Here is a 14511-nt window from a genome sequence, read left to right on the forward strand (position 1 = left end):
TACCTGATGCGAAATCAGGGAGTCACTAGGATCAGTTTTACAGACGAACTCAAATTAAATTGAGGTGCTGTTAAGGAGGTTGGCGAATTCGAACAGACGAGCCTGATGCGAAATCAGGGTGCTGTAAGGAAGTTGGATAATGTACAGACGAACCTGGTATCAGGTAGCTGTAAGAAGTAGACGAAACTGATGTAAAAATCAGTTAGCTACAGGATAGGTTAGCTTTCGTGGACGAACTCGAATAAATCGAGGAGCCACTAGGTTGAATGCAGTTTCTTTGGAAGTAAGGGTAAGCGGACGAAACTGATGTAAGATCAGAGAGCCGCAGGAGATGTTAGTGAGCCTCGTAACTTTTTAATTATTAATTGATACAACTTGAGCGGTTAAGCTGTATCGTGGTGGATCTGTCAACTTCGAATGGGATCGCTTAAGGTAGTTATAGGTTTGTAAGCAATCTACGCAAAATTACAATGAATACTTAAATATATTCTAAATCAGTCTTTACGTACAAGTGTACAGTGTAGTATTGTCGCGTAAAGTGTATGATATTAATGCACGGTGTTAACGCACTGGCGATGCGGGGACTTACAGAGTGGTCGTAGGAATTGCCAGGTAGAATTTATGCCGACTCGCGGATTCTATGAGGTTAACTGTAGACTCGAAAGGGAACTTTAGCCCGATCTAATTGGATAGCAACCAACTCTGACGAACTTGACTATCAACGTGACGGTACTGTTCTGAACCCGTTAGGGCTAAAATCTCTGAGTTTATATAGGCCGAAAAATGAGTGGGGGTTCGTTAGAAATTTCCATATAAGGAAATTTCTCACGGTTGATACAGCGTCGTGGTTGCTACCCAGCTGCTCGGAGTCGCGCTTACATTAAGATAACGAAAAAAACGAGAGTGCTAGGGCGTTTTCTCTTAACAGGCAGAGACTTGAATATTTGGGAGAGTAGACGGAAAATATTCTCCGTACGTAACAATACAATGAAAAGTGTTAATGGTGAACATTAGCATTACTATTCGATCGATTAATGTTTTTAGATAACTTAATGAATTGTTACGTGCATGCTTCATATAAATAAAAAATAATTTGAGTAAAAAAGTCAAGGTACGCCACCGCAGGGTAACTGTTAAGAAACACTCATTTCGCTGGGTATCGGACGTAGGATCTGTCATTTAAACAGAAATCATCATCCGCAGCTACCCAACAGTCTTCCTTCAAAATATTATTAATTTCTAAACAGTTTCTGTACAGATTTGGTTTAATTGTTCATAAAAAATACACATAGAAATATTCCTCATAATGTTATTGTTTGATCTGTAGACTCACCCCTTAGAAGTTCATAAGATTCTCTGGGAAATGCATTAGTAGCTGACTTAACTTTTCTGCGTCAAGGTTTCTACTGACTGTCATTTTTTACGTTCGACTTTCAGGCCCTCTTTCTTTTACACTCGCTGTTCTTTTCTTCGTTCGGAAACATCAAAGCAGAGAAAATGTACTACCTGCTTCGGTAACTGTAAAACTTTGGCCCTCATTGGTTTCTCTCTTATAGCGGTATTATTGTATACATCAATTAACCGGAAATTCTGTACGTGCAAATAAACAGAATAGTATTAGCATCCACTATAAAAAATTTCAAGAAAATCGGATGAAAATTTACGGAGTTGTTGTTAGCTATTGATACCTAGAGTGTGGATTATAAAGCTACATTATTACCACGATAAATGTGAAACAGATGACTTTTCAAATACTTGATTTAAATATTCTTAACTTTATGTCTATTTAATTTTGTATAAAAATAAAACAATACATACATAATCTGCATAAGTTATTTATTGTGATGGGGTTCCAAAAATTTATGACGTCTCTGGCCTTTTTGGGAGTAGATCCGCCACTACCCCCTTTTAACAAATTGGAAAAAGAAAATATTTGGACAGTTGAAAAAATTAATCGTGGCTCGTGTCACTTACCGATAACTTGTGTTGTACATAGATTAATTAAAGCAACATTTACTACCATAATGATTATATTTATTAAACTTAACATTAATTATTATTATACTTTAATATAAAGAAAACTTCCACACATCGCGCTAGACCACACGCTACCACTATACCCTTGTAAGTCTTTTTCCTAGTGATATTTAGGATACTACAGAAACGTGCTTGGTGAGAATGATCACACAAATGATGCAATGTAATAAAATATATTCAACGATAAGATGGTTTTTTAACATACAATATCTTGACACGTGCATTCATTGCGACGGTTACGACTACTTCTACATTGTCTCTAGAAGGGTAGCCCCCTACGCGGGAACACGTGTTCTCGTGTAACGTCCGCTAGGTGATGTTCAGGGCACTGCTAGGTTGAGCCCTGAATTTAGCTATTATCATACAGTCGCTACAGTACTTCCCTTCCAGCGTCTCAAGTGTTGAGGCGTGAAATAAACAATTTTTGGTTTCTTACTTGGTACTGCAACATTATACTTATAATTCTTATTACTATTTGTCTTATTAAAATATGAGTTATTGTTATCATAATAGGATGTGATATTACAAACTGTAGTCGTTTCAAAATAAGCTGCTTTTAACCTTTGGGTCATTCCACGCGAAATCGGTCATGCTTCGGAGTAAGTTCTTGTAATTTGCTCAAATTTGAATATGTTGTAGTATTTAAAGATATTTAAACGTACTTCAAAGAATTTGTCAAAATTTTGAAAATTGTCGATTTTACAGCTGTTTGAAATTAAGTGCTACCTTTCTTTTTAAATTATAGCTATTAAACTAGTAAGCGGATGGAGATGAGCTTTATGGTGCTTATAGAGAAAACATTGAAGTATGTAAAAAAAATTATTTCATTTAAACAAAATTGTTTTTTGATCATCTTTTTTCCAATTATTTTTAACAAATGCAGGTTTTTAAGACGATGCGCGATTTTAAAAATCTGGAAAAAAGGAGAATATAGTTTGATCGTATATCCGTAAGCCGTATACCGTAATAACGCACGTTCGCCCGCTGGAGTCGTCCAAGCTGCCAGCGACGACGTGCCCGCCGCGGCAGTGCGACTCGACGCAGTGTCAACTTTCCGCAATTTTCACAGGGCCAATTTTAAAATCAAACTATATTCTCTTTTTTTTCAGATTCTTAAAATCACGTATCATCTTAAAAACCTGTATTTGTTTAAAACAATTGCAGAAAAGATGATTAAAAAACAATTTTTTTTACAAATTTCAATGTTTTCTCTATAAGCACCAGTTTTGTATATGTTTATTATAAATAATCGAAATCATGTTGTGTTTGGTATCATTTTTATCGAGAGAGTACAATGAATTGATAGGTGTTATTTGCGTGAAAATCCGTCTCTAAATAAGAAACTTCAATTTTTCCTGCTTTTAATCCCTGATGCTATTCTTGCCTTTTATGACCCCCTTGTTTTCGGACGACGAACTCGAATGTGATGGTTTCAGGAATTGGTTTCTCTGCAGCACGTATCAGCCGAGGTAGTGGGGATAGCCGCGGCTGTCGATTGTGTTGCTTGAAGCGGCTCTATAGAGTGTCCTAAACAAAATGCAGGAGCCGTTAAGGAGGGATTCCTGCAGTGATTTTAAACAACTTTCTCCTTTGCAAAAATGGCTTCTGAAGCTTTGTTAACGAGTTATTAACGAAAAACATCGACCAATCAAAGAGCGCAGATAGCGAGTGCTCAGACGACTAGTGACGGTGCACAAGTTACTCGTTGCGTTCGCTCTCACTGTGCTCGAGCCCTATACAAGAAATTAAGGATTTCTATGTTATTGCCCAATTTCTCTTAAACTATTGGATAAAAAATTATGAAAAAAATCAGGGACACGTTAGCTACCGCGACACAAGTTATGGAACCTTTTTAGATTTTCAAATTATTTACCCAAACTGTAGAAAATAAAAAACGAGAGAAAAGAATTGAAAAATGACGATTTTGTATTGTAACAATACCGGAATAGTAATCATATTAATTCAGCAGATAAATATCACTAATACTTTTGTTTTCGATTTTCTTCACATTTTTCAATGGTGTTATAATAAAGAGTGCGTAATATCCATTACGCCTTCGACATGTGAAAACATGAAAGTCAGCATACGCGAAGCTTGAACTAATAAAGCGTATTTATTGTAATCACCTTTTTGGCATATACCTGCAAGTTTGACCTGAAATGACCTTCAGTTTTCACATTCGTCTTGAAATAAGCTACAATACTAACAAAAATGAAAGTATGGTTCCACTAGAAAAAATGGTCGCGACCTTCACCGCATCTTTGCGCGTCCTCTGGGGAAAATAAAAGTCCCACCACATGATATTCCCCTCGTTGTTAAACAGCTTTCATGTGAAACATTTTTGCATATAATCAGTATTTTTGGAGATATTCGTCTGTAATGCTTTATAATTTCAACCATGTATTCATGCATACCATATATCGTATTGTATCTACAACTGTTGTGGATACATTCACACATATAGATATACGTGACACTGTTACGATGAGGGAAAGGGTTGGCTTCACGAAGACTCACTGATCGCACGTAACAAATATTTATTGAAAAGATAGGCTTTTTACAAAGAGACAAGTACGTACTGGATCGCGACTAACGATACGTTGCGTTTGGTGTCCGGATTAAGAATAGAAGAGCGAGGCCTCGGTTGCTTCGGGTTTTATACCCTTCAAGTGGTGTCGTTATGGGTGGTTTGGAATTTTGGCGGGAACTAAGGAATGCTCCTAATGGCCCAGACGAGGTAATGGGAGGGATGCGATCGACAGTACCAAGCACTTTAAGGGTACATGTCCTTGTCCTTAGTGGCGACGCTCAGGCGGCAGGAAAGAATGCAGAATGGATCGCTTAACAACGCGATCATCGCATGACTCAAAAAAAGCTATTGATTAACTAGCATTTACCATAGTAAAATTAGAAACGACAACAATACTACATATTACGCGAGGCTGTAAAATGATTTGTAAATAACACTGAGTAGATGAAAAATGTATCTGGTGTTTGTGGAGAAAAAGTCATAGCTAAATGGTAGTATGCCTTGAAGAAGAATATAGAATTTAATTCTTTATCAGAACTTACTAACTTTTTATATTCCTTAACTGTTAAAGGACCAGTCGTAATTGGTGGCAGATTTTGGATAAAATCCAAATAGGCACCAATTACGTCCTGTGAAGTTGAAAGGGTATTTTTAACATATAAATTAATCTTTACTGACAGAAGGCATAAACTTACAGTTGATAATATAGAAAAAATTATAGTTGCATACTGTACTACAAATTACAACAGACAATAAATAAGAGTGTACATTAGGATGGACCTTATTTTTGGACCAAGAAATTTTTTCAATCTCACCCCCCAGAATTGTAACACTTGTTGAGAAAATGATCTGGAAAAAATTTGGGGTCAATTGGATCATGGGAAATGGACGCGCATCAAATTTGTTTCTTAAATGCTTAATTCGTAAATATATTGAAATGTGAGTTTGCAATGCAAACTTTAAAACACGAACACCAACCACGGGAAGATTACCGAGAATTTTTGGAACTCACAATTATTTTCTCAGGCGAAAATTTTGCAAAAAATTATGCTTTTCGAGCTCCGGGAGCTTTTCATCACGCTCGATGGATGGCCAAGGCAATATATTGTTTAAACATATATTTATTCAAAGAAGAATTTACTTTGACTAGCGAAGAGACCACTGGGATTCGCGACATTTATATTTTTCTTGCCAATTTATACTTAAAAGCGTGATGCAAGCTCCAATCTCAGTAGAAGCTCCGCGGCAAGATTTAGAATTTTTACAAAATTTGTACGCTTATCGTCAAATTGATGATACAGTAAGTCGTACTGCTATTGAACAAATTAATTAACCATTTATGGTACTTGGCACCAAAAATAGCTGTATTGTCATTTTTCGATAGTGCCGTACCAGATGAAACGAAAGTGCAAATGGTAGAGGCACTAAATGCCAGTACAGATAGTGACGATAAAGAATGCATTAAAAAATATAAAATCCTTTCGAAGGATGTGCATCACTATATGGACAAAAGAATGGAATATTTTATTTCTTCAAATTCTAAACGATTCTTCCAAAGATTTTTATTAATACCGACAACATTTTTGGGAAAAGATCCTTCTCCATGGAATGATGACCCTGATTTCAAAATTGGGCTAAACATTGTTACAGGCATTAAGGTTGTCAATGACACCGCTGAGCGGGGCGTTAAACTTGTGGAAGAATATAATAAAATATTATCTAAAAATGAAGAGGAGAAACAATGCATATTACAAAATGTGATGGAATACCGAAAACACTATCCTGACATCACAAAGCAGAATTTGTCAAAAGATTTATAAATCATTTTTAATATATACAAACGCCTGATCAATCCCTCCGTGACTAATTGAATTTTTGAAACGCATTGAAGACTGCTTGTTAACCTTTTCGTGACCAGCGAGACGTATATGTCTCACTAGGGTTTTTAAACTATTGTTGATGTATGCATTACACTGTTTTTTGTAATTTATTCGAAAGGGTTAACACAATCGCGTCTAGGGCAGGATCTGTTTGGTCTTACCGAACGTCTACAAGTAGATCTGGGACGAAACGCTTACTACATTTGTATACATAATTTAAAAACTTACATGATACCTTCAATTCCAGGCAAGCAACGTAAGACGTTGTATTAAGAATTAAGACAGGATATGCTGGCCCTACGGACGCGTCCGTCAGCAAATCTTGGACGAAATACTTTGATATCATCTCTTTTCATATTTTCCAGAATGTCTATAATAATTTCTTATTTTCGATCTTGGAACTCTTTTTCTTTTGAAGCGTATCAATGAATTAATTTAATATCTCTGTTAGTTATGAATATATTAAAAAACTCTTTAAACAAAAGTTGTAGGATATAAGAATGTGAATAAAATGATAAAAAAAAATTTTTTTCAAGGTCACGGGTGTTTTTTCTATTAATAACTGTTTATGTTATGTATGCATCTTTAAAGGGAAAAAGAAGACAAATTCAACGATTTATCACAACATATATCTATGTAAAAATTTTCAAATTTTCGAATTTTCAAATTTTCAAATTTTCAAATTTGATGCGCGTCCATTTCCCATGCTCCAATTGACCCCAAATTTTTTCCAGATCATTTTCTTAGCAAGTGTCACAATTCTTAGGGGTGAGACTAAAAGAATCTAGCAAAATAATTTTCGTCAAGTATAGCTAAGGTCCACCCTAGTGTATATGTGTATATTGGACAATCTTATTCACTATCTTACATAAATTTTTCATACCTTTTGCATATATCTTGCATATATTTTGTATGTATTTTACATATTAATTTTGCATAAAGATCCGCAGTCTCGTTATCAATCTATCAAATGTATTAGTATATAATTTCATTTATAGTATGTTTAAATATTTATTTTAGCTGTATCAGATATCGCAGACTCGATGGATGCAAAGCTTACGCTGTATAGGCTTGGTCACTTATCTAATGCTAAAACATCGAAACTTAATGAGAAAGATTTAATTGCTATTATGGCTGATGTTCCCTCCGTTCCTTTGGCTCTTTCTGAAAAGGATAAAAGCTGTCATAACGATAAGTTGTTATACATTTTCACAAGTGGCACAACGGGTCTTCCTAAAGCAGCAGTTATTACGAATAATAGGTAAGGAACATTTGATATGATGTATTTATTGGTTATTATTTGTTAATTCGATTAGTATGCAGTTTAACGGTTTTTCCCAATTTTGGTTATCTGAGGCCGGTATTTTTTCTTTATTCCATCATTAAAAGAAAAGGTCAATCGGGGAACTTCAACAATCGAACCCAAATAGCACAAAAACGTCTTCAACATGCATAAAGACGTCTGCGATTTAACGTTTGAGGCGTGCTAATAACGTCAGTAATATCCTACTAATGTTGTAGATAGGTCTTGTAAATGTCTATTGCTATAAAACGTGACATCTTTAAGATTCCTTCAGAACGTAATACAGATTCTCTTTTTACCGTCGCGGCAATTCGCCACGGCGGCAAAAAAACGTTCGTCTGTAGCGGGCCTTAAGGATGACTTAAAGAAGTTTGTTTCAGACATTCAGGACAAAATACTTGTAATGACCTATAAAAGTCTTAGATATGTCTTTTGAACGCCTTACATTATAAAGTAGGAGAATCTTTAAGGCATCTTTAATATTTCATACAGATGTTTTTAAGACGTCTGTTCTAGATATCCAGGATGATCCTAGACAGTCGAAAAATATGTTGACGACGTCTAAAAGATATCTTAACAACGTCCACGTGTGAGACTTTTTTAAATGGATGAACATTAATTAATACAAAAACAGGATTAATAAAAATTTGTTTTATTTCAATAAAAGCAACTTCACAGAAGTAGAAAAATTCCGCCGAATACATGAAAAAGTCCGAGACAAATATGTTACAACAGTAATCCAAAACTACATGTATAAAGATGTAAAATTAGCATGAGCTACAAGTACATTTAAATGTAGTTTAAAACTTTTTAAGCTTTTTATATAGAAAATGATTGATATTTCAAAATCATGTCTTCATAATATCGTTGTTACATCAATCACTATGTTTACTATGTAATTTACTTATACCGCAAACATTTTAGTGTATAGTTTATATAGACGTAATATCTGAAGATTTGTTTCGATGTTCGCCACCTAGAAGTTAAATACTTGGTGTGGCCAGGCAAAATCAAGGTGTCGATAAATGGTCTTAATTCTTCAAGGATACAAAATAATGAAAGTGTTTTCATATTGTCAATGTTTCACACTGACAAATTATTTAACAACCTGTAGAGGTAAGGTATACAGGGTGTAACAGAAATGTTGTAGTTTCTCCAAAGGAGTGATTCAGGGGGTGATCTGAAACAACTTTTTCCTTAGCGAAAATATTAGATAAGGCTTCGTTAACGAGTTGTTAACGAAAAATACCTGCCAATGAGAGCGCGAGTTTGCCGCCCGAGTGACCGCGGTAGCATTGGGTCCGCGTTAGGCACTACGACTATTCTCCGAACAAGAAAGTCCGAATGCTTCGAAGGAAATAGTATCAGTATGAATACTGAAAGCGACATAACAAATAATACCAAGTCCTTTTTTTTATTTATCACTTGAAGTGAATAATTAATTAAAATTGAGGAAAAATACGTGCAACGTAAAAACACGAATACACAGTCTTTTTGTTTAAGGAGAATCAAGAATAATAATTATTTGATGTGAGAGGACAATGAATATGTAAATTTCCTATTCGCATAACGTATAAAGGAAAAGGCAATGCAACAAAAAAATGAGCGGAGAAGAGAACAAACATCACTTGTAGTTTATAAACCTGTATCACTGAGTCACTGTACCGATCCTGGTCATCGACCGTCTAAATGGTTTATGCTAGAGTAGAATCATTCCAGAGAAGCTCCTTCTACACCCACGTAGTTTCCCATCGTTCTATTATGGGTTAACTCCCACTACGACAACAAGACTGAGAGAGAAAGAAATCAGTATCTGCCAAGAAAACACGTGCTTTGCAGAAGTGCACAACGAACAGACCATCAAGCAATTTTATAAAATCGCTCACTCCACTTTTTTACTGCCTACGTATCCAATGCTTCAAGACAGAAAACAGACGCATCGTGCATCGGTCCAAAAGGGCCGCAAAGAAGAGAAAGTCTTTTCCGTCCCCGAAGAATAAGAGAAAAATTTTTAGCAACACGTGTAGAATTGTCGCTGCTAGAACCAGTTTAACCACCTTAGCAGAGATTCGGGGCACGCGTTTAAGTAATTTGTCGCTTTATTGCTTTGGCTTCTGTAACGTCCCTAAACCGATGCTGCGTTGTCCATGGAAGAGCGGCTTTCCAATGGACGAAAAGGTTATATCTTTCTTAACAATAATTTATTCAATAATACTTATTCTAATCCTAACGTTAATACAACACTGATAAATATTCTAATCTGGTTAAATAAAATCATAAGATGATATGAGGTTATATTATGTGTGATTATCTATATGTGAGGTTATATTATAATTATCTATCAATTATCTCAATAATGCAAGAGTTATGCAAATACGATATATATTTCGTTGAACGAGAGGTAGGTTATGTGATTATTTATATTATTCGCGGTAGAGGATCCTCTATACAAGGTGAAGTGTATTGTGTGTGTGTGTCTGCAATAGATCTTGTCTCGTATGCCCTGGTCACTACCAAAGTTATAGGTGGCTATAACCTCAGAGCGGTCTGAAGGTTCCATGAAACATATAATCTTTGCCGTAATTGCCTAAGTATCCGTAAGCCCTTCGTTGTCTTTTCTACATCAGTCGCTACCCTGGAGAAAGGACTCTTCGAGAGCGGTCTTAGAAATGTGTCCGACTAGGAATGGCTTCTAGCGCTTGTTGGCAGTCGATTCGTCTGCTTTTGGCGAGCACGAACTCTATATTAAAGGAGCATCAATTACTATTTGCTAGAACGGTTGCTACCTCTAAAGGAGCGGTCTCAATCTATTAGTATATCAGCTTCCTCCAAGACGTCGCCTGTACTGCACTTCACAGGAATCGTCGTAGCGCACCTGTCATAAGGTTACTCCATACTAAACCTGTAAAGAAGCATCAGATACCCTTGATCTCTGGAAAACGGTCGCTACCTCTAAAGGAGCGGTCTCGATCTCACTGAACAAGTATATCAGCTGCCTTCAAGATCTTCGTCTGTTCGGAACCTGATGCCAGAGAGAAGTGTCTCTTGATGCTTTCGCAGCTCCTTATATACCCGCTAGTCGGAGTTCGCGCATGCGTAATGTCTTACTTTCTAATGGCGGTCTTATTCTAATCGTGAATGAAATCGGACGATATACGTTGTATTTATGTTAACATATAATTGAAACTTATAATACATGATATAAAAATAAGGTACAAAAATATTAATTCGTATTAGGATAATAGAAAATGCAGTAATATAATAATAAAGTATTAGAAAGATACAAATATAGAGAGAGATAGTAATAGATAGAGAGAGGTAGTAATAGATAGAGAGAGATAGAAATGGATAGAGTGAGAGGGAAGACCGTGGGTCGTTACACTACGAAGGAGATGTGATCTTGGAGTGTGTGAACAAGGAAAGTCTGAGGTGCTTAAACTACGTGGGGGCAGAAGGTGTTTTTTAGCACACTTTCACGGTAAACTTCGCGTTATTTTAAATTGTAACGCGAGTTACCACCACCGTGAAGTTGCGTAAATTCCTTCTTCCCGGTTAGGGTTAGAAGAATATTAAATTGTTCCAACACGATTATTAGTTGCAAATGTATATAATTTCAATTCACTGGTTGTACAATTGGATTCGTAGTTTTGTTTGTAAAGTTCCAAATGCTTATTATACAGAATTTACTGAAACTGAAGCTGAGGACGTCTCGCGACTTCAACGATGTCGATTCAGAAAAGATAACCGAATAATAATTGAACGAATACTCTGAAGTATCCTTTTTGAATAACTTCGCCTTTCTCCTTCCATATCAAACCGTCAGCAAGAGCCGCAGAGCATATTCCAGCGAGGTAGGCCTTGACCTAAGTGACCAATTAGTAAACGTTTGGGGTTTATCTAATGGAAATATACTGAATTGTTCAGCAAATCAGCTCGCTGGACATTTCCCATGTAGGCTAGCCGAAAACCCAGCAGCTGTGGTGCACGCATGAGTCGTCAACGTTGACGACTTCAATTCTCATGTTTGAGCGTGCTTTTTGAGTATTTGATCAGAGCGAGCCGGAAATACCCCAGGCACGAGCCATGTTTGGCTCAGAAAACCCTACGATGGGTCATATCTTTGAGATATGTGGTCATGGTGACCGGTGGTACCTAGGGTATGGTTACGTTAGATGGCTTGGAACCCCTGATGGGGTTCGACTCTGATCTTTTTGATTCGTGCACCACATGAGGTTAGCTTACGACATGGAGGAGAAAGTCATGTTAATATTCAGAGCCAATGTCGCCGAGAAGGTTTGAATGTTTATTCAAATCGGCTATAGATATGATTACTGTTTCTTCGTAATTTCGCGTCAGGTTGGTCGATATCGCGAAACAGAAGGAGCTTCTTTGGAAAAATTCTACCCTATCATAAACCATTTTGACGGGCGATGACCAGGATCGGTACAGTGACCCAGTGACACAGGTTTACATACTACAGGTGAATTACATTTAATTCATTAGTGATTATTACTTTTTAAATCTAACGCAGACTACTTTCAACGTTTCTATCTTCAACGTTAATTCTCCAATTCTCCGTTCATTTCTTTTGTTGCATTGCGTTTTCATTTATACGTTATGCGAATATTTTCATATTAATGCTATTTCCTTCGATGCATGCCGACTTTCTTGTTCGGAGTACAACCGTAGCGCCTAGCGCGTACCCAACGCTACTGCGGCCGCTCGAGCGGCAAACTCGCTCTCATTGGCTAGTGTTTTTCGTTAATAACTCGTTAACGAAGCCTCATCTAACATTTTCGCTAAGGAAAAAGTTGTTTCAAATTTCTCTCTGAATCACCCCTTTCAAGGAATTACAACATTTTTGTTACACCCTGTATAGGGTACTAACGGTAGCGGAGCGCATATTTATGACCCTGGACGTGCGGTAGATATAAACACGGAGCACGCTATCGATACTTGGTCTCGAGACTGCAGTTTTTGACTTACGGTAATAAGTACCTATTGTCTCCGACCTGTTTATTAATATGTTGGGAATTTCTTCAGGCAAAATGAATAGATTGTTTTATTACTCAGGACCGTTAAAATGCGAAAGCCGAGGCTTTCTACATTTAGTCTTTTTTCGTATTTTGGAACCTGGAAACGTAGTTACGCGAAAACACAGATGTACGTTCATACAAAACTTTAGCATTTTTTACAGTTGTCCGTGTCATCAGTTGAGGAAAAGAAAATTTTTCGGGAGTCGTTTTACGAAGGAAGACAAAACGCATTACGCAAGTAGGTCCGCACAAAAAATAGACGATACCAATAGTTTTATTGCAACCGTTACACAGTCTCTTACTTACTGCATAATAAACTTTCACCTTGTTATTTTGTCACTTTCGAAAATTTTAAAATGCAAAAAGTGCGATGATGACGTGTTATTTGAAAAAAGAAAGGAAAGAAAAGACGAGCAGGGATTAGAATTTGTGATTGTGTCGTATTGCAATTGTGGAGAAACTTCAATAAACTCTTGTAACAAAATACAGGGAAAAACACTCGAAATAAATAAGAAAATAGTATTTGTGAGGTGTCTTTTAGGTGTTGGACTAGAAGGACTCAATAATTTTTTTGGAATTATGGACATTGGATAAGGCTTGAGCATAAAAACATACGAATGTATGTTTGCTAACGGAAGTTTTTAAACACTTAGATCTACGACTATTAACATATTAAACATGTACGTTAAACTAAAGTGTTTAAAACAATATAATATTTATAGCAAGAGGAAGGTCTCAGGATTGTGCTAGTAAAATTAGAAAACAATTCAAAGATGCGTATAATATTTACGACATATTTATTACAAACACGCATCGTCAATAGTTAACAAAAGTATTCGAACTCTACACACATTGTTACATTAAATGTACATTAATATTTTGCTGCATCACTTTTGGCGTTGATAACTTCTCTGAGTCAATATTCCGTACTATAGACTAGTTGTTTTTGTCGTGGCACTGTCAATGGAATTCTATATTTCCATTATTTTTTCTTTTAACATCTGTTTTAATGTAATCTAATGTTTATTAAGTCTTTTTCCAATTTTTGCCACAAATGTTCAATTGAGTGAATATTCGGACTTTGTGTTGGAGTGTTTAATGTGTGTGGTGTATTATAAAGCAACCATTCTTTCACGATCGATGCTGTATGTTTGGGATCGTTATTCTGCTGGAAGTGGAAATTTTCCAATAATCCCAATTTCCTGGCACAGTCTTTGAGATTAATTTTTAAGATATTCATATATTTATATTTATCGAGTATACTATGAATAGACACTAAATTTCCTGTGCTAATAGCTGCCATGCAGCACCACACCATAACACTGTCACTTCCATGTTTCATTGTTTGGTTTAAGTGTTTTGCTTGTACCTCTTCTCCACAAGAGAAGTAATTTTGATTTTCTGAACAGAAAAGATTGAACTTAGATTTATCTGAGAATATTATTCTTTCCAGAAGGCATGTCCTTGGTAATGTAACTTTTTGTAAAAAGTAATCTTTTGTTTTGGTTTGCCTTACTAATGTAGGGCTTCCTTCTTGGCACTCTACCGTGAAAATTATTGACCCACAATATCTGCCAACATAATTGAGGATAAATTTACTTCCCAACTGCTTCAGCAACCATATTTGACAATTCGGAAGCGGAAGTAGCAGCATTTTTTTTATTTCACTAATTATAGCTGTCTCTTCTCGTTTATCAATTTTTTTGAACGATCTGAACGAGCCTT

General features: G+C 36.1%; 1 protein-coding gene across 3 annotated transcripts in view; it reads left to right on the forward strand.

Annotated features, from left to right (window-relative positions):
* Positions 1-14511, forward strand: part of Fatp1 (Fatty acid transport protein 1) — a 182092-nt gene that overhangs the window by 84088 nt on the left and 83493 nt on the right. For all 3 annotated transcript variants that reach the window (XR_013002229.1, XM_076381414.1, XM_076381296.1), the window contains exon 8: positions 7468-7708. Coding sequence is in view for 2 of the 3 variants with exons in the window: in XM_076381414.1 (XP_076237529.1) it covers positions 7468-7708 (241 nt within the window). In the remaining variant the exon portion in view is untranslated. The remainder of the gene's footprint in view (positions 1-7467; positions 7709-14511) is intronic.

The sequence above is a fragment of the Calliopsis andreniformis genome, chromosome 1 (genome assembly GCF_051401765.1).
Source record: "Calliopsis andreniformis isolate RMS-2024a chromosome 1, iyCalAndr_principal, whole genome shotgun sequence".
In the NCBI taxonomy this organism is placed as follows: Eukaryota; Metazoa; Arthropoda; class Insecta; order Hymenoptera; family Andrenidae; genus Calliopsis; species Calliopsis andreniformis.